Below are 27,989 nucleotides of genomic sequence, written 5' to 3' on the forward strand. Positions count from 1 at the left end.
GAGAGATGAAAAACAAGAACGCGATGAAATATTTTGCTCACAGTACATCCCGTCACCCAAGGACAACAATCAGAAAAACAAGAAACAGGGAGACTTATGAAATATTTTGCTCACAGTACATCCCGTCACCCAAGGACAACAATCAGAAAAACAAGAAACAGGGAGACTTAGATTAATTGCAATCATTGTTATCTGCATTCTTCCAATACCAGGAGGAAAGAAAATCTTTTCTTTTATAACTTCAAAGTTCTATCTATATTGGTCAAAGCCCAGTTTAGTAACACGCAACTTTTCCAAGCTCTGATACATTTTAATTATAATGCTTTCTTTTCAGATCTTGTAAAGTTAAAAAAAAAACCTTAACTTGGTTTTTGTCAAGCAGAGGTTAACAGTGGATATTTGAATCACAAGACTCATGTTTGGCATCGGAACTTGGCAGAAAGCCTCACGTGTACTTTCTCTGGGACTAAATTGCTCATTTCTAATACAAACAGAAAAACAAAGCAAAAACCAGCATTGCGTAAACAAAACATGTCACTTTTTAGTTCTCAGCAGAAAATGAGCGCACCTTTGTTTAACCACTATATTTCAATGCAACTTGGGATTTTAATGTAAAATAGGGATCCCAGGACTCCTCGTCAAGCATTCGGCAAAGTCCAAAGGAACCTCAATCTTGGTAGTCTTTTTCCAGTCGCACTTGTAAGTAGTCTGGCATCCTTTTTTTCCAAATACAGAACCAAGGAGCCCTGATTCTTATCGTCGTCCAAACAACTGCAAAAACTAGAACTGGGGATGAAGTCTGCCTGCAGGGAGCCCCTCAAAACTACCAAGCGTGACTGTTTCATCAACAAATATTCATGATCCTCTTTCCTGAAATCCTAACTTTGCAGACCACCTCATTAAAAAAAAAAAAAAAGACTCAATCCTTCAAAATTATTTTAACTCAATCAAAATTATGTAACCTCTTCTAAGAAAACCAGTTATCTTCACTTTTTGGTTTGTAGTTTCTATTCCCCAAACAATGTGTTTATTACAAACACAAAATATCTCTTCCATCCTCGTAATCTTGACGTATTATCTAATCAGCAAAAGCAATTTCCATTCTTTTAAATGTAAAACTATGTACTCTTCCTTTCTCACTTCCTCAGAAGAGTCTCATTTCCCAGACTTTGCTGTCTGAATTCCCATCAGAAGAATTCCCTACAAAATCTTCCTCAATCCATGCTTTGCTTCTGGCAATATTAGGTATGACATCTGGTGTTGCATTAGTCACTTTGGTGCTTAGAGAAATGGGGAAACCATCCTGTCAAATTTCAAAGCTCCAAAACCAGAAGCTTCAGTTAATTTAAATGGAGCGTTACTTGCTTTCCAATTGCCTAAGATCAAAATCCCACGTATAGGTCTGTCATGTAACCAAGCCCATCTGTGCCAATAGGCATGTATTTCTTTACACTTAAAAGAGGTGTCCAAACTAATTATGGCATTTGCATCTTCTCCTGGACGCACTTAAAAATCCACCTGTTATTCAAAACTCTTTTGCATGACCAAGTCTCCTGCGCTACTCTTTCTCTGTGTTGTCTGAACACACAAATTCGTAGAGCTTCTCTCTTGGACAAGTGCCTCTCTATTCCAACCAAGGCCAAGGTGAAAACGATGCTTCTTGTAACACCCCAAGCCTCCTGGTAAATGCCACAGTTGTCCCTACATACTTAAGTGCAAGGGAAAAAGGAGATTTGTTTTACTTTGCCAAACTTCCCTCTCATAAAGTTTCCACTAACGGTAGTAATCCTGAAGATATGGAAAGGCTACTCGTTTTAATCAGAGTATATTTTTGCACATTACATAAAACTTCTGACGAATTCTTAATAATTACTGTTACCTAGAGCACAAACTACAGTGCTCCGTGCCAGGAAAATCCGTATTGGAGGTCTGGGGGAGGACAAACCACTGCTTTAATTAGCTGACTGCTAAAAAGTACTTGAACATATTTTACAGGTTACAAAACACTTTCACATATACGATCTCATTTCACCTTCAGAAGAACTCTTATTATTAGACTCACTTTACTGAATAGGGAAACCGAGACTCAGAAGTTCATGTACTTCCCCAAGGTCATACGGAGCGGAGAGTACTCAGTGGGGCTGAAATTTACATGAAAATTCCTAGTCCTGCCCTGGTCCCACCATACCAGGTTCACTTAAGCCGGGAGAATATGTAAATCATTTCTATCACGCATCCCTCTATATTTTGGTTTTAGTTTTAATTTGTTTAGTTGTCGTTTCCTTCGGCGTTTTGTTTGTTTTGTTTTGCAGACCAAAATGCGATAGAAATAAGTTTGTTGTTCTCTTTTTTCTGTAGGAATAAAATAAAAATTTACATACAATAGCAATCACTGATTCTTGTCAAGGCTAGTTGAAATCAAAGAGCTGGAAGACCTCGCTCATGGCAATGCCAAGTATCATCCTTTACATTCAGGTGATTATCAATTATCTTTCAGATTTATATTAGCCAGGGTAACGGGAGTCAACCCCGCCCACCAGAAGGCAAGTATGCTTCAAACTACAGAGCCGCCAGGTCATGAAATAACATTATTATGGGAATTATGCAAGTAAATACAATCTGCATCCATGCAGCATTTTCAAAATACATGCTTTAAAGGAAATAACTGAACACCATTCAATATCCCTACAGGGTTCATTTTCAAGTTCTTGAATTTCAATGCACAGAAACACACCTACGAGTAATTGAGGAGTTGAGCCCCATTGCTTACGTACCAGTCTAACAATAAACAAGCCGACAGTCAGTTTCTCTATTTATGTTGTCCTGTGGGCACACACACCCATCTATTATCTGTGGGAATGAAGGCACCACAAACCTTAGTGGTAACAAATAGCTCCAAAGGAAGAACTGTCCAGTGAACGAGTAAAAACATGAGAGGATTCCCAAAAGTACAAAGATTTGCTCAACAAAACTCACCAGGAGCACGTTAGAAATCTGCTCCGAATCCTTCCACTGAAGTAACATGTTTCTGGCAACCGGAAATAGTTAAAATTTCCTTTTTTTCTCCTTATTTCAAGTGCTTACCTCTGCACATCCAGTCTCCAGCTTGGTCTGTCAGGACAAGAAATCTCCTAGGAAAGCCAGTCCTCACGATCTTTGCAGATCAATTTAGCAATTTGCAAAGCAGAGGTTTGTCATGACAGAGGAAAAAGGAGGGCACCCTCAGCATGAAAAGCACCCCAAACCCCAGATACTAACCCACCCACTCAAAGACAGAAAGAGAATGAATGCCTATCACAATAAGAAAAATCCCACCCAGGGAAAACAGAAAGAAGCAGAAAAAAAAAAGAAAGTAAAGGGCTTCCCTGGTGGCAGAGTGGTTAAGAATCCGCCTGCCAATGTAGGGGACACGGGCTCGAGCCCCGGTCCGGGAAGATCTCACATGCCACGGAGCAACCAGGCCCGTGAGCCACAACTACTGAGCCTGCGCGTCTGGAGCCTGTGCTCCGCAGCAAGAGAGTCCGCGATAGTGAGAGGCCCGCGCACCGCGATGAAGAGTGGTCCCCGCTTGCCGCAACTAGAGAGAGCCCTCGCACAGAAACGAAGACCCAACACAGCAAAAATAAATATAAAAATAAATAAATTAATTTAAAAAAAAAAAAAAAGAAAAAAAAGAAAGTAAAAAGGCCAGAGCATTTCTGTAGTTAATGGGTATATGGGACAAACTGAATACAAATCCCCACAGAGGAACAAACCTTCAATAGCGATGATTTTTAGAAAGTATAGTGTATCGTTTAGGATTCACTCCAGCTGCAAATGAAAGAAAAAGCAAAAGAGCAGTGGTTTAAAGACAGACGTTTACTTCTCTCTCACATAAATGAGGTCTGGAGGAAGCAGCCCCGGGTGAGCATGGCAGCTCCCTGGCATCAAGGATGCCAGCCACTTCCCTTTCTGTTCTACCATTCTTAGCATAGGGCTCCCCGCAGATGGTTTCAAGGGGCCTCTCAACACCCAACCATTACATCCATATTCCCACCAGAACAGAGGAGGGAGGGGCAGAGAAGCAGATGTCCTCCCTTTAAGATCCCTTCCGCTTACATCCCACTGGCTACAACTTTGGGTGGTTTTTGTTGTTGTTTGTTGTTGTTGTTGTTGAGCCGTGCCACAATGCATGTGGGATCTTAGCTCCCTGGCCAGGGAGCCAACCTGCACCCCCTGCACTGGACTCGAGGAGTCTTAACCAGTGGACCGCCAGGTAAGTCCAGCCCACTGGCTACAACTAACTTGTTACATGGCCATAACTAGCTGCAAAGTAACCTAAAAATGTGTCTTTACAATTGGCATTTGCAACTGTGCCAAGATCAATATTCCACAGCTCGAGGGGCTTCCGGGCCCTGGGGTTCATGAAACCGTCAAACAAATATTTCTTAAGTGCCTGCTTCTTTCTACCAGGCTTTGTACTGGGTGTGTGGTGAGAAGCAAAGTAGAATAGCCCCTGCCCTCATTCTTCAGACACTCACCAACCACTGCTCCCCCAAACCACTAGAAACCACATTCGTGGACGCATGTACATAGGTGTTTTTCTTTAACATTTTATATTAAAATAATTTCAAATTTTCTAAACATAGCAAGAATAGCTACGCCTTCAGAGAGTAGAGTGGTGGTTACCAGGTGCTGGGGGCCGGGTACAGGAAATGGGAGAGATTGGTCAAAGGTCACAAACTTCCAGTTGTAAGATGAACAGGTTTGGGGATCTAATTATACACTGTGATTATAGCTAATAAGACTGTATCACATATTTGAAAGTCGCTAAGAGAGCAGATCTGAAATGCTCTCACCACAAAAAAGAAATGGCAACTATACAATGGGATGGAGGCGTAGCTAGTACGATTTTGCAATTTATAAATGTATCAAATCAACGTTTTCACCACCTTAAGCATACACAATGTTTATGTGTCAGTTATATCTCAGTAATAAAGCTGGGGGCTTCCCTGGTGGCGCAGTGGTTAAGAATCCGCCTGCCAATGCAGGGAACACGGGCTGGAGCCTTGGTCTGGGAAGATCCCACATGCCGCGGAGCAACTAAGCCCGTGCGCCGCAACTACTGAGCCTGCGCTCTAGAGCCCACGAGCCACAACTACTGAGCCCGTGTGCCACAACTACTGAACCCGTGTGCCCAGATCCCATGCTCCCAATAAGAGAAGCCACCACTCACTGCAACTAGAGAAAGCCCGGTGCGGCAACAAAGACCCAACACAGCCGAAAGTAAAAATAAATAAATAAATAAATTTATAAAATAATAATAATAATAAAGCTGGGGAAAAAAGGATAGTTATACCTTTTACCATCTCTCCCAGCCATCAACACTGAACCACATTTGCTTTGTAATACATTCCCATTCTCATTCATTTACTTCCTCCTGTCTTTCTTTTTTCCCCTTTGCCATTTCTCCCTCTCTTCTTCCCTTCCTCTCTCCCCCTCTTCCCTTCCCTCCTATTTCCCCCTCCCTTCTTTTCTGTCTCTCACTCCTTCCCCTTCCTCCTCCCTCTCTCCATCCTTCCCTCCTGTGTATTTGAAAATAAGATACAGACCAGACCACAGAAGTCATTCCCCCTTCACCCCTAAAAACTTCAGTATGTATTTCCCAAGAACAACAACATTCTCTTGCATAACCATAGGAAAATTATATATCTCCAACCATCTCAATGAAATTCTTTATGCAAATTTTTTTTTTCCTGGTCTAAGATTCCATTCAAGATCACACCGCATTTGGTTGTCACATGTGGAACCGTGCCTTGGCCTTTCTTTGTGTGTCTTAGCACTGAGAGTTTTGAAGATAACAAGCAGTTATTCTGGGGAACATACACTCCTGGGACAGAAATAGTGTGCAAGCGGTCCTTCTCAGAGCACCGTATCAAGAAGCACAGGATAATGGTTTGCCCTATTCTGGGTGATGTAAACTTTGATTATTTGTTTAAGGTGATGCCCTCCTGATTTCTCTGCTGAAAAGTTACATTTTCTCTTTTTTCCAATTGATAACTGGAAATTGGACATTCTCTCTTTTCTTCAATCGATAATTTGTAGGGAGAAACTTTGAGATGATGTAAACATCCTGTTCCACATCAAACATCCATCAACTAGGTTTAGTATTCACTAATGACAGTTGCCTGGACCAATGATTACTATGATGGTTGCAAAATGGTGATTTTCTAGCTCTGTCATTCCTGCTTTATTTATTAGTTGATATTCTACTTTAAGGAAGAACTTTCTTTCCTCACCTATTTATTTATTTGTTTGTTTGCATCAGTATGCCCTCATAGATTCTAATTTTATTTAGGGGTATGATCCACGACAATAGTTATTTATTTTGAGGCGCAACATGTACTGTATTTGGCCAATGGAAGCCAAGCTGGATTCTGTGCTTCTGTATCCTTTGGAAATATCTTCTTTCTTTCTTTTTTTTTTTTTTTTTTTTTTTTAAGAACTTCCTATTTATCACAACAAATAATGTATTTAGCAATCCTGGAGGCCTCCAGATTTCTTGATGATGCCCTACTGGAGTTCATTGTATGTTCCATAGGGAAAAGCAAGCTGCAGATTTCCCCCATCTAAAACTCCACTATAATCAATGACCAAGAAACAGAAGTAATTCTAAACAAGGCAGTTTCTACACTTCATATTTTCAACCAATTATCATTTATTATAAATAGCCCTGAAGGTTGACACCTCTTGCATTCCAGAGATTAAATATAACAAAGATAATATCCCTAAAATAAGCAAGTAAGCAGGCAATAATTTATGTACAAAATAGATACAATGTATGATATTTTGACTTAAATGTCAAGGAGATCAGGACAGTTTCCAAAGAGCTTAATATAGGCACACGGCTGTGTGCTTCCCCATTAATAGCTGGCTGTAAAGAGAAATACAAGAAAGCCGCTCTCTCTCTCTCTCTCTCTCTCTCCCCACCTTGCTCCCTTGCTCCCTACCTCCCTCCTTCTTTCAATACAAAAGTCAAGCTCCACTCTTACCATCCTGCCCAACTTACAACAGCATGCATACTGTTCTACCTCTCTATTCTCCTTCCACAGAAATTAAGAGAGATGGCAAACAAATTGTAAAATACCATTAATTCACTGAAACACTGTTCAATAAATATATTTATTGGACTTGTAGCGTGTTCTCAGATTTATATCCCAAGCATTATGCCAGGTGCAATCAGACATATGATGAGGAACAAAGACCTAGTCCCTAACCTCTAAGGCTTAGAGGCTTTTAGGAGATGGAAATACACCAATAATTCTAATAAAAAGAAAAACTAGTATGAGGTAAGGGGTATAAGTGAGACATAAGAACAAACTTTGGACATCCAAAAGAAAGGGATGATTCACTGCAACCGGAGATCAGGAAAAGCAGAAGAGAGACAGTCTCATCTGTACGGGAGGAGTGTAATCTCCCGGGCAGAGCATGAAGGTGATGCAGAAGGATATTTCAAACTAAGGAAACAACATTAGCAAAGGCATCAGATATCAAAACACGCAAAAGTGTGGAAAATAGTCCACAGCACATTAAAAGATGTGGAGACAGATGAAGATGGTACATGACTTGAACCAAAGAACCAAAGCAGCTCCTTAGCATCTGATAAGGATGCTTCTTTACAAGTACCAACCACAGCAGGGAAGGAAGAAAAGGTTCTGCCTCATCACTAACACTTTAGTTCATTTCGGCTCATTCCGTACAATTTTTTCACATCCAACGTGTAGAAAGAGGAGGAAAAAAGGATATGCAGTATTGACCAAATGACATTTTCCCAAATAAGAAATTAGCCAAATAGCATCTGTCCAAACAAACATAAAACTTAAACTTCGAAACCCTCAGATGCGATTTTTATTTTAATCACAAAGAAACCATCTGATACCATGTTAGATAAGCATCAACTGACTGTTGAAATCAGAGGACTATGTCGATTTCAGTATGATTAATCCAAACCACGGGGAGGAAAAGCATGAAGGTTCTAAGGAAAATTTAAAAAGGAACAGAGTCTGGGGATACCATATCGTCCACATCTGCTACTACTTTACATTTAGCACCTGTGGTAGGGATGGTGCGTCGCCTGCCCTAATTCCCTCTGGCCATAGTAACAGAACCCCAACTCAGTTCAGAGCAAAGTGCCCCGTGAAAATATCTGCTCTCCCAAGCAACAGGCGCGCACATGCCACAGTCCCCGCCCCTGAGATATTAGAATCCTCCTGGGTAGGACTTGAGGGAAAGCATTCGTGTTTCTAATAAAAAGGGACAGATTACAAAGGCCCTCATCTTTTGCCTTTCACAGCATCTTAGGATGGACGTCTCCCCCATGATGATAACTTAGTATTTAACTGATTGCAACCTCCTTGGGCACCGGACCACTTTTTAGACCACCTTAGAAATTAATGCAGCTCCCTCACCCAAGAAGAAAAGGTCAATAAACACTTGCTGAAAGTAAAGCCTGTAAGAAGGGGACGTGAAGAGAAGCGCTGTGACAAGTCTCAGCCAGTCAGGGTCTTCTTCTTCCCGTGAATCTGGCATTCATGAAATCTACAGTGCTGGACTCTTTCAAGTATCACAATCTTTTTTAAATCCAAAATGCTGCTGATTCACACAGAGGAGTTTGATACCCACTAATGGAAAAGGTGCATAAAATCCAAGAGCCACTATGAATCAATAATGATTTCAAATAAATATTTCTTTCAATAAAGCACATAGGATTTGAAAAGTAGTTGATTTTTGGCAAGGTGTATTTTGGGAGTCTATAGGGAATGTGTAATGCACATCAGGTTCATAGATATCTTAAAATAATTCCATGCCCCTCGTGAGTTCCAAGGTCCACAGGTCAAGAATTATTCATCTATAATAAGAGCATTTTAGTTGAGTCTATTCCACTGTCAGTGCACTCCCCAGAACCCCAAGGATGCGAGCTGTACCAGAGCCGTGGCTTTGCCTTCTGCTTTGGCCAACCTTAATCTAGTTTTAAATTTCTGAAGCAGACTTCTGTTCCTATTTATAATGTGAAGTTAAAAAAACATGCTAACACTTAAGAAATTGTTATGCTACATAAAAATTCTCCTGAGTCTGACATGCCCACAGAAATGCGAGAGATGAAGGATAATTTTCCCTAGCACACATTTTTATTTACCATGATGCATTAACAGCTTCAAATCAAACTTAAATTTCCCATCTAGAGGGGCCAATCATTGAAATTAAAAAGATAAATAGCCTCAGTCCTTTAACATGACAAAAGGAGGCATCTGCTCAGTTCCAAGATAGACTTTTTAGTGCATTTTACAAGACATCAACAATATATCCATTTCTTCCAGTTCTCAGATCAAAACGAATCCATTTGTTCTCTTTAGCCACAATCCAAGAAATGAGTTTTGATGACTGTCTAATGCAAAGATAATACCCTCTTAACCATAAGCCAAGAAAGAAAGAAAGTTAAGAAAAAAGGAAAGAAAATCCCTCCAAATAAGCAATGGCTTTGAGCCACAGCCAAATTTGTTTTTGTCCAATTTAGCTGTGACTTCCAGCTCATCAGGAGCCTACAGTCACTGAAACAGGAAGATGGGAGAAAAGAGAGGTGATGATCACCCCTTGGGAAAGCTATAAAAAGTGTCTAAAGACTCAGCAGTTAGCAAGAGAGTTCGAAGAAATTCAGGAATGGAAAGAACTCCACTCCCATTAATTGTGAGGAAAGGAGGAGGAGAGAAGCAAGAAAGGAAGAGGGTCAAAAAAAAAAAGAAAGAAAACACAGATGTGGCCCCAAATCGCAGAGCAAGCCTACCTCATGTGTAAAGCTGAGGTCCCTGCAAATTAAGTTTTATTTCCAAAAGACTCCCTCCAAGTTTTCATTGAACGCTTGCCCTGCTCGTAGGTACCCTGCCAGCACACAGGCCCTCCTGTTCAGAGCACACACATATCTCCTGGGTCCGCCTCTGTTCAACAAGGGCATTCAACTACATTATGAAAAAAAACGCCAGTTCTCTGGGCCAAGGAGTAAAGAAATCAGCCTTGAGCCTGTGCTATTTACCATTAACACAGCAGAGAGCAGGACACATCAATTAGCAGGCTTTTTAGACTCTGTATTCTTCATTCTCTAGACTGCTCTACTTCCAGAAAACCATTGAGCTGTACCATTCAGACAGTCTGTCAACATCCTAAAACAGATATTGGCTGTTTAATGAATATTTAAATATAATTTCAATCTCCCCAAGAGGATTCCCACAGGGGAAATGCTGATTTGAATTTTCTTTGGTTGTACAGCACTCTCCCAAATTTGCACTTTTGCAAAGCCATTCATTTTCTACAAAGCATCGAGCTCCTAGAGAAAAGACGAGGGGGTGGGGGGGGGGGAGGGGGGCGGGAGATGCCCAAGCTAACTGATGCCAGATGAACTTTTCCTGGATCCAGAGAACTTTGTTTTGAAGATTTTCGCCTTGTATTAAATCAAAGTTGCAAAGCAGGTCTTGAAAACTAGGGAACTGCATTCTCTACCCAGAAGGTCAAGACTGCCCAAGTTGTAGGTATTTAACTTTCTGGGCTCAAGAATCCACATTGTCCTAGAGTGAACTTACAGAGCCATTCACATTTTTAACCAATAATTACAAATGTTTCTCAAGAACTGAGGCTCAGACAGCCTGAGACCATGTCTTTTCAGCTATTTTGGCCAAAACAGCTGTTTGTGTCCCTGACACCATTTCTACCCCAGGCTCCAGAGACAAGAGACAAGAGGGATTCGCTTGACTATGTGTACCAAAATACTTTAATTGTTTTGGATGCAGTAAAAGCATCATTACTTAACAAGATGCTCTGCTTTTTCAGTTCAGAGATTTGGCAGGAAGGTGAAAATGACATCCAAGTTATAAAAACCTTAAGATTTGTAGCAGATGCCAATAGCAGGGCCACACCCTTATAAACAACGAAGACAGAAATCTTTCTCCAGTGACAGGCCAGAACTTGGAAGCTGTGGGCCAGGACTATAGGATAATTAGGATTATTTTTGTTCAGCGGCACTTAATAAAGTAAGGGTATATGCATAAGAAATTCCGGGGTGGGGGGAATATTTGCATCCATTCTTCAGTAAGCATGTACGAGGTTTACAAAGAAGGTGTACCCATAAGGAGGGGCATGTGTGCATGCCTGGGGTCCTGGTTGGTGTCTTGGAGATCCTTCAGGCATGGCTCCCTCACTTTCCTCCACACATACGTTCTGTTCTACATATCACCTTCTGTGAAACAGAATTTGAAGACTGAATGTTAATCGGTTCAAAAAACAAATCTACCTGTGTATCAGTCAGAGTTTTGTAGCTACAAGCAATTGGTACCAACTCTGGCTCGTGGGGGCAGAAAAATCAATCAATAAATAATTGGAGTGACCCTGGATGAAAAGGAGGGTGGAAGAACCAAGCTCAGGAAGGACAGGTATCAAGTTGCTCCCAGGGTCCATGCAGGAGGACTACAGAGTTTCTACAGATCACGGTGAGTAGAATTACCAGGTTTTGGCTACTCTCAGCCTTTCTACCACCCTGCTCAGGATTTCCACTTTGGGGAGAAATTGTCTGACTAATCTAGACATTTGGGATACACAGCGACCCCACAGCTAAAGGAGGGCACACTGATTGCCAGGCCCCTCTGAACGAGGTCCCCCCACTGGACCAGGGGAAGAACAGTTCCCAAAAGCAAAATCAGGATGCTGTTAGCAGAACATGGGAAATGAAGACGGGCAGAAAAAAACACAGATGTCCCCTTCTACATAAACAGTCTTAGCATTCCTACTGAATTGTTTATTTTTTCAACTTCTAAGGACAACTTTGGCAAAAACTACAAATAATGTTATTGCCCAATAGTCGGCGTTATGATGTCCCACGTGTAATTTCCAGGGTCTTCAATTTAGGAAAATGTCTGAGGCTCCAGATAAGCTGATGTACACCCTATTCTCCTATTAGGTAATGAGGGCCAAGTAACTCATCATGTTTCTCTTCTTACTTAGGCTGCCGGGAAGCTCAGAGCTAGGAGTTTTAGGCTCAGTGGTAGCACCTGTCCTTAGTCTACATTTTCAAGTACAACTACATCCCTCCCTTCATGATGTGACTAGTATTTGAGGAGTTTTACTTCAGTCTTATTTTAACGTTTCAAAGGCATAACTATCTTCTATTGAAAAGTACTTCAAAAGCATTTGAATTTTTTCCTTCCTAACCAAAATCAACCTTTTCATAACCCTGTAAGTATTTAAGGTGTAATTATATTTTCTGAGCTTGTAGATTGAACAGGACTTTTGTATTCTGCAGCCAGAATGATCCCTTTCCTTTTTTGCTAGAATCAATTAGAGTAGATTAAATTAGGATAGATAGATAGATAGATAGAAAGACAGATGATAGATCTAACTCTGGGTCTGATTAGAGTGTGCAATAATTTTTAGGATAGTTATCAATAAAGTTCATAAACCTTTATTGGAAGATCAATAGGGAACTGTCTCAAACCTATAGTTAGAGAGCCTAACCCAGAGGGATGATCGAAAACCAAGGAACCAGGAAGTGCTCAGCATTTGTGCTTTCAATGAACCGAGTAGATGGTTGAAGGCTGGGGGTCTCATTCATGGTTTTATAGCTCAAGCCACTGTCTGAGTTAATTCCAAGTGCTTTTAATACCAAAAATAATCAGAATCCCCTAATGCTGCAGGAAATGGGCAGAGTTAAGTACAACAGTGGCAACCTGGGAAGGTAAATGAAAGCAGCAGCAGATCTGCCCCCAGGATGATCAGAAAACACTTGCAAGGTGCTTTGGGGTGTGTTTTTGGTGAAACGGGGATTCTTAATTATAAAGGTGTTGCCACCCTTACAGATGTCTTTCAGTTTGGGTTTCCTAAAATAGCATTTGAATGGTTCTTCATAGGTTAATAACCTGTGGTGAAAAGGTGGAGATCCATTCAATTTAAACTGAAGAAAGGGCGTGCGCAGCAACGAAGACCCAACACAGCCAAAAATAAATAAATTAATTTTTTTTTTTAAAAAAAGAGTCATGAGATCAAGGATCTGGTCCTGATTCCAACCGAACATGAACTTGGTATTCAATTCTCTCACCAGCCAAATGAAGTTGCTAAGATGGACCCGGGTCCCCAACCCCAGTACCTGCAGGGCCCAGCAGGCAATGTGACGCGTGAGATGTGCTCCGTAAGGCCTGGGTGGAGCTGGAGGCCACACCCGACCCCAGTGGAGCAGCGTCTGGTCAGTGGTCACTATGGGAGAACCTGGGCCCACGGCGGTTGGACTGTCCGAGTCTTGGAGAGAATCAGAAAGACCAGCTTTCTTTATGAATTCCTCTAATTTTTCAATCCTGGAGGCTAATTTGTGGTGTTTTTATGTACACTGAATGGGCCAAAGGAAACATTTTTGTAAGCTAGAGCCAAACCTCAGGCCCACGGTTTGTCAACTTTAAGCTCAGGTTGTATATTGAAGTGCCCTGGATAGTGGGTGCTCCTTTGTATAGGGATCATCTTCTCCCCTCCTGTGGAAATTCACAGGGCATTGGCATCTTAAAGGCTCCAAGAAGTCCTGTGCTAAACCAGACTCCCTGTGCTTCCCAAACCTATGCAAAGACTGAACTCTTTGTGGCAAGACTCATAAAAGCAGCTTGCTGAGCTTGTGCTTCATGGAACAGACTTTGGGAAACACAAAACGTATCTGCTTGGTTCCAAAATGCTACACTGCGATTCCCGGTTCACTCTTGGATCTGAAGTAGGGGAAGAAATTAGTATTTACCAACTCCCAATAACATGCCAGATGCCCTGTATCCCACATTTCAACTAACAGTCGGGAGCTAAATGTTATTATCCCCATCTTAAAGTTGAAACAATAGAAATCAGAGGCCCTGAGGTAACCCCCAAAAAGTGAAGCAGCCAAGATTTGAATCCGTGGGTGATTAAAAATCCCACGGTCTTTCCACTATTCAGTAGCTTGTAGGGGCCACAGGCAGCCTGATCTGTACCCTAAAGAAATACAGTCACCATCCGTATCTGTGGGTTCAGCATCCACAGACATGCAGGGCCAACTGTACTGCATCATTAGATATAAGGGACTTGAGCGCCCTCGGATCTTGGTACCCGAGGGGGTCCTGGAACAAACGCCCCCTCAGATACTGAGGGACGACCTTATTCTCCCATCACCTCCCATTTCTCCCTTACTGCTCACCCCCGTGGCTTTGGATCTACCTTTTTTTCCCCCTGAAAGTTTCCAGGCTCTTCATCTGAAAAGAATCGTTTTTCCAAGAAAGCCAGATAATCCACCAAAACCCTCGGCATCACTGAGCAGGTGTGAGCCCCTGATGCCTTCGCTCAAAGGAAGAATGCATCCAAGCTGACAGCTGCACGGAAGGCGGGACAGACGGCTAACATCTGCGACGCACACAGACATGTCCGGCGTGCTGCTCACCTCCTCCGCCTTCCCTCTCGTCCTCATTGGCTGTCTGTCCATCCTGTACCCCCTCAACTCCCGTCTCCCCTCTGCTTGACTTCCTCACGCATCCGCCACCCCTCACCCCAACCCACTTCACTTCTTTCCTTCACCCCCAGAGGGAACAAAGGAAGAGAAGTCGAGCATTTTATGTGCCACACTCAGGAGTGACCACACACCCCGGTTTGCCAGGAGACCGACTCACAGCTCCTGCCTCCTTTTCCCATTCGTTATTAATAGCGCCCCAGCGCCTCAACAGGACCTCAGATTGGACAAGAGGCCACATGATCTCATTATATGTCTATATTAAACAAAGGCTTCTATTCCTGGCCCTTTAAAAGAGATGAAATCAAATTCCTCAAATTTTCCTCCCTGAGGGGGAAAAATGTTTTCTAAACTGAAGTTATTTTCATACGCTTCTCAATAGCTTTTTGCTAAAGTTCGATGGCCATTGGTAAAGTTGTTGCATCTTATCGAACATTTTTTCGTTGCTATCTTCTTGAGAAAAAGAATTGTTCCATAGGAAATCCAGACCCTATATTCGCTAGGCATGTTACATCCGCAAACTAGACTCAAGACCCACAAATGGTTTTGCTGAATGTATTCTCTCTGTGTTTTCTGTCGCAGGAGGAAGAATGGCAGGAAGGTGGCCCGGCGGGTGGCAGGGATCACAGTACCAGAAATTCACCGTTTCGATAGCAAAATCTCCTGAGTCTACTGGCCACTAGGGGAGGAATCAGATGCTAAGATACAGGGCTAAAAAGGGCCCAGAGGGTCTTCCCTGGTGGCGCAGTGGTTGCGAGTCCGCCTGCCGATGCAGGGCACGCGGGTTCGTGCCCCGGTCCGGGAGGATCCCACGTGCCGTGGAGCGGCTGGGCCCGTGAGCCGTGGCCGCTGCGCCTGCGCGTCCGGAGCCTGTGCTCCGCAACGGGAGAGGCCACAACAGTGAGAGGCCCGCGTACAGACAAAAAATAAAATAAAATTAAAAAGGGCCCAGAGGACTGGGGCAGCTGGAAAGCCAACATGTTAGAAAGAAGTGAGAAATGCATCCCTGGGAGGATGGAGGATAAAGGGGCCGTCCTGAATGAGGAAGATCCACCAAGGCATCACCTCGAACGTTCCATCCTTTGGTCTGGATTTCTTCCTTGCTCAACTACTAGTTTCTCTCAGATCCTTGGGCAAACTGAGATGGATGGCAAACGTCATTTCAGGAAGTAAACAAAGAAATGTTTGAAAAGGAGAGAATGGAACTCTAAGAAAAACGTAGAGTTCATTATTTACATGCTGGGCTAGAATTTTAATATCCAGTTAAAAGAAAACAAAAACTACAGAGAATTCGCAGAAGTGAGCGCAGAAACTAGTATTATTGTTTAGTTCCCCAACACTTGGCACTGTGCCTGGCATACAGTAAAAATTTCACATACACTTTAACAGCCGTAGGTATAAATGACGTGTAGTACAGTGCACAAGTTTGTAAGTTTTGACATATGTCCAAGCCCATGAAACCATCACCATAATCAAGACACCGAACACATGCCTCACCCCCAAAAGTTCCTCCCATCCCAGGCTCAGGCAGCTGCAATTCTGACTTCAATCATTTTACATCCCCACCAGGTCCGGTTCCTCCACGTCCTCGCCAACAACGGGTACAGTTGAAGCCTTTTTAATTTTCGCTGTGCTATAGTTGGGCAGTGTTATCTCATTGTGCTTTTAATTTGCATTTTCCTCATGACTAATGATGTCTTTTCATGTGTTGATTTCCTATCCATATAACTTTTTTGTTCAAATCATTTGCTCATTTTCTTTAATTGGGTTGTTTATCTTGTTACAGTATTGAGTTTTCAGAGTTCTTTATGTATCCTGGATACAAGCCCTTTATTATAAATATACGATTTGCAAGTATTTTCTCCCAGTCTGTGTCTTCTTTTCATTCTCTTATAAATATCTTTAAGGAGCAGAATTTTGATGAAGTCCAATTTACCCAAGTTTTCTTTTATTCAATGTGTTTTTTTGTTATTGTTCTAGGAAATCTTTGCCCAACCCAAAGAAATTTTGGGGGGTAGTGGATCTGTTCATTACCTTGACTGTAGTAATGTTTACACCGATGCATACAAAGGTTTTCTGCTATTTCTGTCTAGAAGTTTTATGGTTTTATCGTACACCTGGGTCTATGATTCATTTTAGGTGAATTTTTGTATAGAATATGTATGAGGTACAGACTGAAGTTTTGGGTTTGTTGTTGATGTTATTGATTTTGTTGTTTTGCATATGGATTGTTTCCACATCGTTTTGTTGAAAAGACTGTCCTTTCTCCAGCAAACTATTTCTTTACACTTTTGTCAAAATCACATTCACTTTTGATCAAAAAGCAGAGCTCTCAAAAAAGGCCCTCACTGACAGCTGCTAAAATTTAAAACATGCATCCTCTTTGATTCAGCAACTCCAATTTTATCAGTTCCATCTAAAGAAATACAAGCACAATGATAGTGTGCAGATCCTTATAACAGTATTATTTACGGGAGGGAAACAACAACAACAAAAAATGGGTACAACCCAAATATTCCCTGATCTAGGAAGGACTGAATAAATTACAGTCCAGCTCCACCACAAAATTTTATGTAGGGAGTAAAAGGAATGAGTTGGGGCTACATGTACTGACCAGAAGAGATACCCAAGAAACATTCTGTAAAGTGAAAAAAATTACAGAGTTTTATATATATAATGATTATATTATTTAAACAGATGAGAAAAACCTAAATATGTATCTATATATTTGTATGTGTTTGCAAAAATCCTAGGGAAAATTATGGGAAAAAAACCTACCAGACAGATCACATGAGTTTCCTTCATGCGCAGAATTGAGAATGAGGGAAGGAACAAGATTATCAACTTCTTGGTACCCTAAGCGGATATTATTTTGTAATTTTTGAGTCAAATCAAGTCTAAAATAGTAGGCATGACTTTGCCATGTAGAGGATGTGCACCCTATTCCATTACACATCTGTATCACCACTTGGAAAATAAGTCGGTTTTTTTGGTAGTTGGTTCTAGTAGGGAGAAATATTTTGGTACATGAGGGATAACCGCCCCCCCCCAAAAAAAAATTCCACACTAAATATTATAGGTTGAATTGTGTCCCCCAAAATTTCATATGTAAAAGTCCTAACCCCTAGTACCTCAGAATGTGACCTTATTTGGAAATAGGATCATTGCAGATATAATTAGTTACATTAGAATGAGATCATACTGGATTAGGGTGGGCCCCTAACCTGATATGACCGGTGTCCTTATGAGAAAGGAAATTTGGACACAGAGAAAAACACATGGGGAGAGAACACCATGCAAAGCTTCAGCTGGAGTGAAGCTGCCACAAGTCAAGGAATGCCAAAGGTTTGCAGCAAACTACCGGAACCTGGGAGGGAGGCATGGAAAAGATTCTCCCTCACGGCCCTCGGAAGCTATCGACCCTTCATGCAACCTGATTGGAGACATCCATCCTCCTGAACTATGAAACAGTACATTTCTGTTGCTTAAGCCATCCAGCTTGGGGTACTTCATTAGAGCAGCCCTGGGAAACTAATGCACTAAGCTCCCAAGCAGTTAAACCTAAAGCAAAAAAAAAAAAAAAAATAGCAATAACCACTCATCAGTACCACGGTCCCACAGCCCCCAGCTCCGCGCCTAGGGAGCCTCCCCAGAAGACACAGAAAGTAAAGAGCAGTGTGTACTGTCCCGCATTATAGGTGGCTTGTACACCAGGATTCTGTACACACCTGAGGGAAAGCCGGTTCCTGATGTAAAGACATCAAAGCATGCGGCGGGCAGAAGAGGCTACAGAATCTGCGTCTTTATGCCCAGACCCACAATTACAGAGAAACCATGGGGAAGAGTTTGTCATGAAAGGATTAGGGTGGATCTACTGTTAAGAAAGGATAACGATTAAGGAGGCCCTTTCTCCTGGCACCTCTCCCTCCCTTTCAGATCTGCAGCATCCTTCCCTATTGAGGAAGAGAGTGGAAAGTAAAGCAGCCTTTCAAAACCTGAGTGACTCCCAGTATCCTGCGATAAACCATGATGAAAAAGAATGTATGTGTGTGTGTGTATATATATATGTAGAACTGAATCACTTTGCTGTACAGCAGAAATTAACACGACACTGTAAATCAACTATACGGTAATAAAAAATAAAAAAAAAAAACTTGAGTGACTCTTCACTGTCAGAAATGCAAATCCAACAAACAGGCTGTGCAGCGATCCAGGTTCCTTACCCTCGTCAGGACTGGAAACGTCTGTGCCGTCGTGGCTACTGTGTGAAAAAGAGGAGCTGGCCCAGGAAAGCAAGTATGATGACGTTTATTTTGTCTTAAAAGTGAGTTCCAGCATAGGCATGGATACTTCATTAAAATAATTTATGCAGTCACCAAGTGAAAAACAAAAACAAAACAAAATATCCAAGCAGATACGAATAATCAACCAGACATACTCGGAAGCTGTCCTGGAGGTTGACTGGAAATGGATTCCAACATCAATCTCCAGTTGTCCTTGCTGGGAAGAGGCCAATCCCAGAGGCTGGCTACCCGGGGCCCCGCAGAGACGGACAACCCAGATTGTTTGAGAATAAAACCCTGGGCCTCCCTCGGTCCTGCCTGTCTGAAAAAGTGTCACTGAGGTCCTCCTTGAAGTGACTGTCTTCCACACCCCAGCCCGTAATTTTAAGTACCAGCGTGAACTATCTCTTGAAGCACATTTACTTCCAGCGGCCCTCCCTTGGCAACAGGGCACACATTCCTCTCAGTGTTTGCTTCATTTTCCCAGGATGTTGACCAGAAGTAGATGAGAGAGAAAGAAGCAGCATTTAATTTTTCTCTAACGTCCGTTTTCATTATTTTTCAAATCTACCATCAACAAATTCACACTCAGCACAAAAAGCATGCTGTACAGAAACACTGATTGAGTCCCAGTATATGAAAGCCGGGTACACCTTAGCCTTCGCAAGTGCAGTGACAGAACACAGAGAAAGGCAGCAGGTTTCATGAATGTACTAGCGTGTTAGCTTCCTAGGGCTGCTGTAACACATCACCACAGAGTGGGTAGCTTAAAACCACAGAAATGTACTCTCTGGCAATTCTGGAGGCTGGAGACCCCAAACCGTGATGTTGGTAGGGCCATTCCCCTCCAAAAGCTCTAGGGAGGAATCGTTCCCTGACTCTTTTAGCCTCCGGTGGTTGCCAGCCGTGCTTGGCTTTCCTTGGCTTGTGGTAGCATAACTCCACACTCTGTCTCCGTCTTCGCATGGCCCTCTTCCCCGTGTCCCCTCTGTGTCTTCATATCTCTCCTTATAAGGACATTAGTCATTGAGTTTAGGGCTCACCCTAATCCAGTATGACATCGCCTTCACTCAATTACATCTGCACAGACCCGATTTCCAAATAAGGCTACACTCACAGGTCCCAGGGTTAGGATTTCAACGTATCTGGGGGGGCGGGGGCGGAGGTGGGGGAACAGCTCAACCCATAACAATGAGTAAGACATAGAGAGCAGGCTCTGAATCTGACTCTTGGTTCCTTTGTAACCATGTCAGTTAGGAATGCCCAGGGTGCAAGTAATAAAAGATCCAACTACTACATAGGCTTCAAAGAGTAGAAGGGGGTGGTATTTTTCTCACTACTGAAACCTCCCTTACCAAATTAAGACCTCAGTCACAACACAGGAGGGGAGAAGGAGGCCTGGGCTGTCTTACATGGGAAGGAGTAACTCGGCAAATACCAAGTGGCATCAGTACTAAGTGAGAGAGCCTACTGTGACTCTGGTGGCATTGAAATACGCCAAAGGCACAAAGCAAGTCTGTGCTTTATCCTCGACACCATCCTCTTCCAGTTCTCGCCCTGGGGGTTTGGACCTGGTGGATATTCTGATGCTCTGTCACTGGACAACAGCTAAATTGGGATCACAACCTTTTTTTTGTTGTTGTTAAGTTAACATAAAATGATAGCAACGAATTCCACGAAACTCTAAGGAGGTCTTTGGACAAATATCTCGAATATTTCTTCTTGCTCTCCTTAGATAAAGCCTCCATTTAGATTTGTGCCCAAAGGTGGCTGAGCAAAGCACACTGCAGCCATTGAGTGCTTCTGGACTGGTTTTATTTGCTGACCACTGACGAGTCCCTAAACTGCGGCTAATTCGAGGAGTCAAAATAGCCCTGTGCAAGGGAGCCTGATGGCCAATAGCCGTGGGGCTGTCCAGTGTCAGCTGCTCCAGGATCCAATTTACGGGACGAAATCATACGGTGGAATGGAGTCAGTTCGAGGGAAGGCGGGAAGAGAGAGATAATCTGGAACATCAAACAAAATGCGAAACGTTGCCTAAGGCTCCGAGATAACCGGGGACAGTCAACATTAGGCAATGGGTAACCAAGGGACAGAGAGGTTTTTTCCCAAGACTAGCATTTTGCAAGTCACTTAGTAGAGATTTTGCTCTTGAACTCTCCGACCTCCTCCCTCCCTCCCTCCCCACCGCAGTTTTGGTCTAAATGGGGAATGACTGCAGAAGTGATCGGGGTTATTGCCAGCTTTTAAGGTCTCTAGTTTGTCAAAACTCCAGGAAAGACCCAATGATCTAAGATAGCATTTTACTTCTGTGAGACCTCAAATTAATAAGTCCAAGTTTTCGGGCTTCCCTGGTGGCGCAGTGGTTGAGAATCCGCCTGCCGATGCAGGGGATACGGGTTCGTGCCCCGGTCCGGGAAGATCCCACGTGCCGCGGAGCGGCTGGGCCCGTGAGCCATGGCCGCTGAGCCAGCGCGTCCGGAGCCTGTGCTCCGCAACGGGAGAGGCCACAACAGTGAGAGGCCCGCGTACCACAAAAAAAAAAAAAAAAAAAAAAAACAAGTCCAAGTTTTCTTTAGGAAGGATCAGGCCCAATGCTTTGGTGCTTACTCAACTATGAGGGCTGAAAAGAACAGCAAAACGTAGGATCCATGTAGTGAGAAACCTGTGTGTCTGTAAGAGCAGCTATTGCTCATCTCCAAGCAATTGCTCTTGAACTCTCCGACCTCCTCCCTCCCTTCCTCCCACTTTTGGCCTAAATGGGGAGCTGGTGCAGACATGATCAGGCTTTATTGCAGTTTCAAGGTCTCTCGTTTGGATAAATGCCATGTGCTCCAGCTTAAGAGACTCTTAAATGGCACTTGGGAATTTCAGCTTGAGGACGACACAGCAGTTTACTTCCCCCAGAGATGTGGGCCACCAAAAAGAAGGTAGCCCTTGGTCCACACAGGCAACCACCCGGCTTCAACAAGAGATACGAAAGCAGCCTCTCAGAGCCGATGAGGCCACCACCGTTGCCATTCTACTTATTAATAACAACAGCACCCGCCTGTGTACTTCATCCTGCCGGCTCATCCTTCTAAATAACAGAAAAGCGGTGATGGAGATCCGGGGCAGACCTCCTGCTTCGAATCCCAGCTCAGTTCATGTCTGGCTGCCCAGCCCCGGCCAGATCATTTAAACTCTCTGGCTTTCAGTTTCTTTACCTCTAACATGGGGATAAAAGCGGTTATGGAAGGTAGACGAGCTGGATAATTCAAATAAAACCCCTTAGCGTCGTGCCACGCACACAGCGCGTGCTCCATAAGAGCTGCCGCTGTCATGATCTGCCTCGCTGTTTTCCTCCTGTCGGTTTGGTCTGCCAGCAAAAGTGTCAGATTTGCCAAGGTTTCCTCTCTGCCTGATGGGCCCAGTCTAAGGGTCTCCAGCTGATCTTTTAGAAGGTTCTTCCGTCTCCCTCGCAGGGGAAAAGCGGAAGTGGGTAATGATAGAGAAACAAGTCACGAACAATCGACGCTCCAGGCCAAGGCAAGATCCGCCCGATGTGACAAGGCAGAGAAAGGTCAAGATGATCCTGGGGGAGACGTGCTCTTACCTCCTCAAATCTCCAAATACGGGGCTGGCCAAAAAGTTCGTTCGGTTAATGAATCCGTTGTTCGAGAACGTTCTTGGTGAAAATGAAAAACGTCTTTTATTTTTACTTAAAAGTCAATGAACTTTTTGGCCAACCCAATAGTATTTAGTCACAAATGTAAACCTTTTTATCAGCCAAACGTTTGACAAGAAACTAAAAGAAAGGTTCTTCAGGATCTGGTTTCCTCCCTACCCTTCCTCATTTCACCCTCTTGGAGGTTCTAAGGTACAGCCATTGACCCAAATGTGAATGAAAAAAAAAAAAAATGGTGAGGGGAAAACACGGTCCAGGTTGAGAAGCCAAAAGACAGCTTTATCGATAAAAGTTCTGTATTTTCTGGATCTGCCATGAAGACATTTTAATTTCAGGAAATACAGGCAAATTACCAGGACCTTTATAGAACGCCTCATGAGAAGTTGATCACACGTAGATCTACTCCACAATTAGAATTTGCTAGAACCTTTTTCCATACCTTTCTACTACCACTCTCCATCCCATCCTTGTAATAACTACACGACAGGCAAGGATGCGTTGATCTCCTTTGTTCCAAACTCAGTCTCCCGCCATCTTTCTCCTGGCCTCCACCTTTCCAGGCTTCCAAAAAAATGTATCTGGTAGCACCCTGAAGACAGATGCTCTGGGGAAACGCGCGCTCCTTGTGGCTGAGCCCACGCTCCTGAGTGGCTGAGTCTGTCACTTCTAACGCCTCTGCCCGGCCCAACGATGAGGACCGTCAGGCAGCCCATGCAAATTGTAAAACATCGAGGCCAGAAGTAATCTCATCTCTATATTGAAAAACCAATACTTAGCCTTTTTTACTGGAAAGTCCCCTTTCACTTTTCTGAAAAAAAGCCTGTTTCAAATCTGCTTCTTAAAAAATTTATAACTCTCCCGAGTCTGTCTAAGGAAAAAAGTCTGCTGTGCAAAGGAGAAGGGAAAAAGGGAAGAATTCATATTTATTCCACTTTAAAAGCTGGGGTGGTCATTTGAATCTTCACATCCCCTTTGATCCTATTATATTTTTAATGGCAGAAGCTCCCAGCAAGGGCTCGGGATGTAACAGAAGTTTTAACATTCAGGGGAGCAGGGGAACTTGCCGCAGTCTGTGTGACTGAATGAGAAATTCCCCAGCTCAGCCCTGCTCGGGGCAACAGGTCGCTTTGCCTGTACTGGATTTGGGTCAAACAGCAAAGGCTCAGATCAGAAAGGATCAGCATTCGTTCGTTTGGCAAAGAAGTGGGGTTTCATAACAACAATCCACCCTGACCAAAGATGCCATTTCCTGACAAGAGAGCTGGATACTGGGCTCACATCAGTTAGAGGATGACTGTCCAGCCTAAACAAAGTTCAGCCACACTCCCTCCCTGGGCCACAGACCTTTTGAACGGCTTCATCTAAGAGGACCTAATAAAGTCAGTTAAGGAAAGATGTCCTTTTCTTCCCTCACCTCTTTTGTTTCTAGGTATTTGTACAAGAAATTGACTCCTTAGCCCCGTTAGGAAGCTCTGAGAACACTTCCTTGAAGCATTCTCTTCTCTTAAGCTCTCTAAGTTAGAATGTTTGCATTAAAAATGAATGAGGAAAAAAAGTAATGAGGTGGTATGAGAAAGTTCAACAGATTTGTGTAAGGAGGGTGGGGCTTTGACTCCGTTACAGACTGGGATTCATCATTATCTCCCCATCGAACGCGCTTTCCCCCATCGAACGCGCTTTCCCCCATGCCATTTCCATGGCCACAACATCTGGGCATGTGAAGTATCCCATTCACTGAGGAATCGGAAACCAATGTTCCTATACAGTGGTGCCTTGAGGGCAAAAAAGGGAAGAAAAAATTGCAGCCGGCAAACAGAGCCCAAGTGACAAAAATAACCACAAGGAATGTAAACAAAGTAGCATTACAAGCAACTCACTCACCACGTCACCCTCCACAGCTCCCTTCCCCAGAAGCAAAAAATAAAAACATACAAATCGTGTTGTAAAGAAGAGCCAAGCTGCTATTGGGGAAGAAGACATGAATACGAAGACTTTTCTCCATGTGGCTCACTTTTATCATTGCAAGGCCTGAGATATACTTTTCAAAGAGAACCAGGTCTGGCTGCTAATTTAAATTAGGGCAGCATGAAGTTAAGCCCTGTGTCGATAAGTATCTTCCAATGGTGACTTGATCTTAGTCAGTGACTAGGCATGTTTACTTGAGCTTTCAAAAGCCAAAAACCGCTGCTCTTTCAATCTGACACTTCAAAATGAAACAAATGCATTGCAAATGCACACTGTAATACACCAGGCTCATGCCAAATGCACATGTGTACATTTCACAGAAGAGCCAGGACATTTCTAGCGAGGAACGTTCGCCATGCGGAACGCAAGCCAGAGCTAGCTCCTGCCAAGGGTCACGTGCTGTGGAGCACACAGGAGTCCCTACATGAAACAGGCCGGTAGAAATAACTTCAAGAGACAAAAAGCTACAAACTCTGCAGAGGCACGGATCCTCAGGCCATAAAAGCCACCCCCAGGAATTCTGACCTCATCTCTCTAAGGACCTCCAAGAGCTTCTCTCCTCACTTGGGTGGGAAGCCCTCCACCCCCACCCAGTCACTCCTTCCTTTAGAATAAATTCAGCACCCTGAACTGAAGGAAAAATGCACACGTACAACTGGTAACTGATGTCAGTACTGAAATACATTTACATCACCTTTGGCCAATCATTCAGAGCCCAGTATTGACTCTCTTAATAAGAGAAGGAGAGCGTCAGGAGGCTGGTCACCCACCTCCCTATCTTCAAGGCTAAAGATCTCTTTTCTTGTTCAGTCTGTTTGAGACCCTAGGGGATTGGCCTGGTGTCTCAAGCTCTTACTGTGAACTCACTCCCCCCAGATTGCAGGCCCAGGGAGGCTTGGAAAGGGGTTGTGAAGCATCTATTTCTGCTAAAAGCAATGCCCTCTGCAGGTTAATCCCCCGTATGAGAACTCACAGGCAAAGGTTAGACTCACCTAGCATCTGAGAGACAGTCTGTGTTTGGCCCTTTGAATTTTCATTGAGAAACCTCCAAAGCCAGTGAAGGCTCCTGGCCTCCACTGTCCTAAGTCTTCAGATGCATTCAGCTTCCAACGGTGCTGTATTTTACCACTTAAACACTTCTTCAAAGTTTACTATGAAACAGTGTGGCTCTCAGCCTGCCAAAAGTTTAACTGCAGGAGTCAGTGGATTTTATCTGGCAGAGTAGCTGCCCTTCCTCCCGAGAATATTTTCCAGCAAAGGCAGTCAATCAAGCCTTGCAGTCAGGGTGATTTTGGGGTCCCGAGTGTCACTGAATGAGCTCCTCTCTGAAAACGCCCCTCTTTCTCACTTTGACCGCCTTCCCATCTCCCTGGCTTCAGAATCCAAAGTAAAAGCAGTGTGGCATTTCAGTAGACAGCAATGAAAAACTTTTGATGGGGTGATCCAGGACATAACTATTCCTGGCTGAATTTAACTTTTGATTTTCAAATATGCAGGGGAGCTTGGGTTCAGGGGAGACGAAGGGAGAGCTCCAACCAATAGGAGAAAAAATAGAATAAGCAGCATACCATGACCAAGCCAAACCAAGCTTGATATTTCCAAATTATATTGGCAAACGAATGCTTTCTCAAATCATTTGTTCTGTCTTTCTTGGAGACAAAAAGGAAAAAAAAAAAAATCTGGATGCAAAATTCCTAACCCCAGACCAGTAAATTGTGTCAGTGGAATGCAATCTAAAATTGCTGGTCAGAAAGCCCAACGTTATATATACCTATAGGCAACTAACCCCCAAGGCAAAAGTTCCGCAGCCCGAAGCAATGCGTTCGCCCATTTCATCACCCCCCTCACCCCGGCCGGGTGCCCGGCGCTGGGTTAAGCCCACAGCATCAGGTTCTAATCCTTGCGTTCACACACGATCGCTTTGGGCAAATCCTTGGCAGTGGTCAGACGCGCCACCTCTACTCCTCCGGTGCGAGAACCTTCTCCCCCAGGCTGGCCCCCGGTCACCCGGCGCCCCTTACCTGCAGGCGCTCCGTGGCCGGCTGCCACATCTTCCAGCCGCGGGGTCTGGCGGAGGAGACCTGGCGAGACTCTATCGATGGCGCCGGGGGGCGAGGGGCTGCGGTGCCGCTTCACATCTGGGGTGGGCGTCCGCGGGATGCGCGTCCAGGGGCCGGCGACCGCCGCGGGGTGGGCGCTGGGGGGCCGCGAGCGGGAGGAGGCGGCGCGGCGCTCGGCTGCCGGCAACTTGTGGGCACGGCCGCGAGCCGCCTGTCCTGGCGCAGCTGCGAGAGGACTGCGCAGCTCCGCCCGGGCCCACGAGCGCACGGCGGCGGCGGCGGCGGCGGCGGCGGCGGCGGCGGCGACCGCTCCCTCCTCCTCCCCCGCCGCCGCCGCCCGGACCTGCGCGCTCTGAGCATGCCCGGGGCCGGCCCCCGCCCGCCCGGGAGCCCGCATCCCGGCCGCGGGGGACCCCGAATCCCGGCGAGGGGAGTGTGCGGAGGCCAGAACCGGCAGCCCTGCTCCCCCGGGGAGCCCCGGGTGGGATGGGGTGTGGGAGAGGGATGAGCCTGGAGGGGGGGGGGTGTGCTTCCCGAAGCCAGAGCCCATAGCCCTCTGGGGGTCTCAGTGTTCCTGTCAACAGGGATCTCTGAATCGCCTGGGTCTTGACGGGCTCTGTGCTGGGCCACGGAATTCCATTCATTCCTTCCGCTGGCGTTAACTGAGCATCTATTAAGCTGCAGCCCCTGTGCTGGATTCTGAGGATACAGTGGCACAGAACAGAAGACAAGAGAATGTTCCTCCTCTCCTGAGCTTCATTCTGCTTGGGGGAGACAGTCAGTGACAGAGGAAACGCCTGAAAGGGCGCTAGGTCAGGTGGTGAGAAATCTTGGCAAGAAAATAAAACAGGGGTGATGGGTGAGGAAAGAGAGAGGAGAGCTTCTCTGAGGTGGGCCCAGGGATGTCTGGGGTAAGAGGGGAAGATGGACCAAGTGAGGGATGACATGCGGGCCGGAGGACTGGGGCTCCTTCACCTGGGTGAGGAAGGCAGCCCAACATTCCCCATCCTCCATCCACCCTGAGATCTGCCAGCTACCTCAGGAAGCTCTGTGAACCCAAAGATAAGCCAAGGGCCACCCTGGGCTCCCAGGCATGGAGGGTGGTGTGGGCCACTGTGCAATAACTACCTTTCCTAAAGAAGCCCAGCTCCTCCCACCCTCTTGACAGCTGGCCAAGGTGAGTATGAACATTCCCATCATTTGGATGACACAAAAGAGGCTCGCGGAGTCTAGGTGACCATTCAAGTCACACAGCCCGTGAGTGGCTTCGAGATGGCTTGGAGGCTGGGGCTCTTACCCTGCTCCTCTAACTGCTCTGACCATGGAAACACCGTGGGAAAGGGGCAACGTTCTAGGGCTGGAGGCGGGTGGGGAGCTTGGCAGGATGGGGAGGCTAAGCCGATTCTGGAGGCTGATGAGGAGGGTGAGAGGAGAAGTGGTGGGAAAGGCTCCGGGACAGAAGGAACAGATAGAGGGGGAGGACCACG

General features: G+C 44.6%; 1 protein-coding gene across 1 annotated transcript in view; it reads right to left on the reverse strand.

The window, feature by feature from the left end:
• Positions 1-26,785, reverse strand: part of PID1 (phosphotyrosine interaction domain containing 1) — a 255,104-nt gene extending 228,319 nt beyond the window's left edge. The window contains exon 1 of the mRNA XM_059053075.2: positions 26,464-26,785. Within this exon, the coding sequence (XP_058909058.1) occupies positions 26,464-26,493 (30 nt within the window). The 5' untranslated portion in view covers positions 26,494-26,785. The remainder of the gene's footprint in view (positions 1-26,463) is intronic.
• Between the last annotated feature and the right edge of the window lie 1,204 nt (positions 26,786-27,989).

This window comes from Kogia breviceps, chromosome 2, assembly GCF_026419965.1.
Source record: "Kogia breviceps isolate mKogBre1 chromosome 2, mKogBre1 haplotype 1, whole genome shotgun sequence".
In the NCBI taxonomy this organism is placed as follows: Eukaryota; Metazoa; Chordata; class Mammalia; order Artiodactyla; family Physeteridae; genus Kogia; species Kogia breviceps.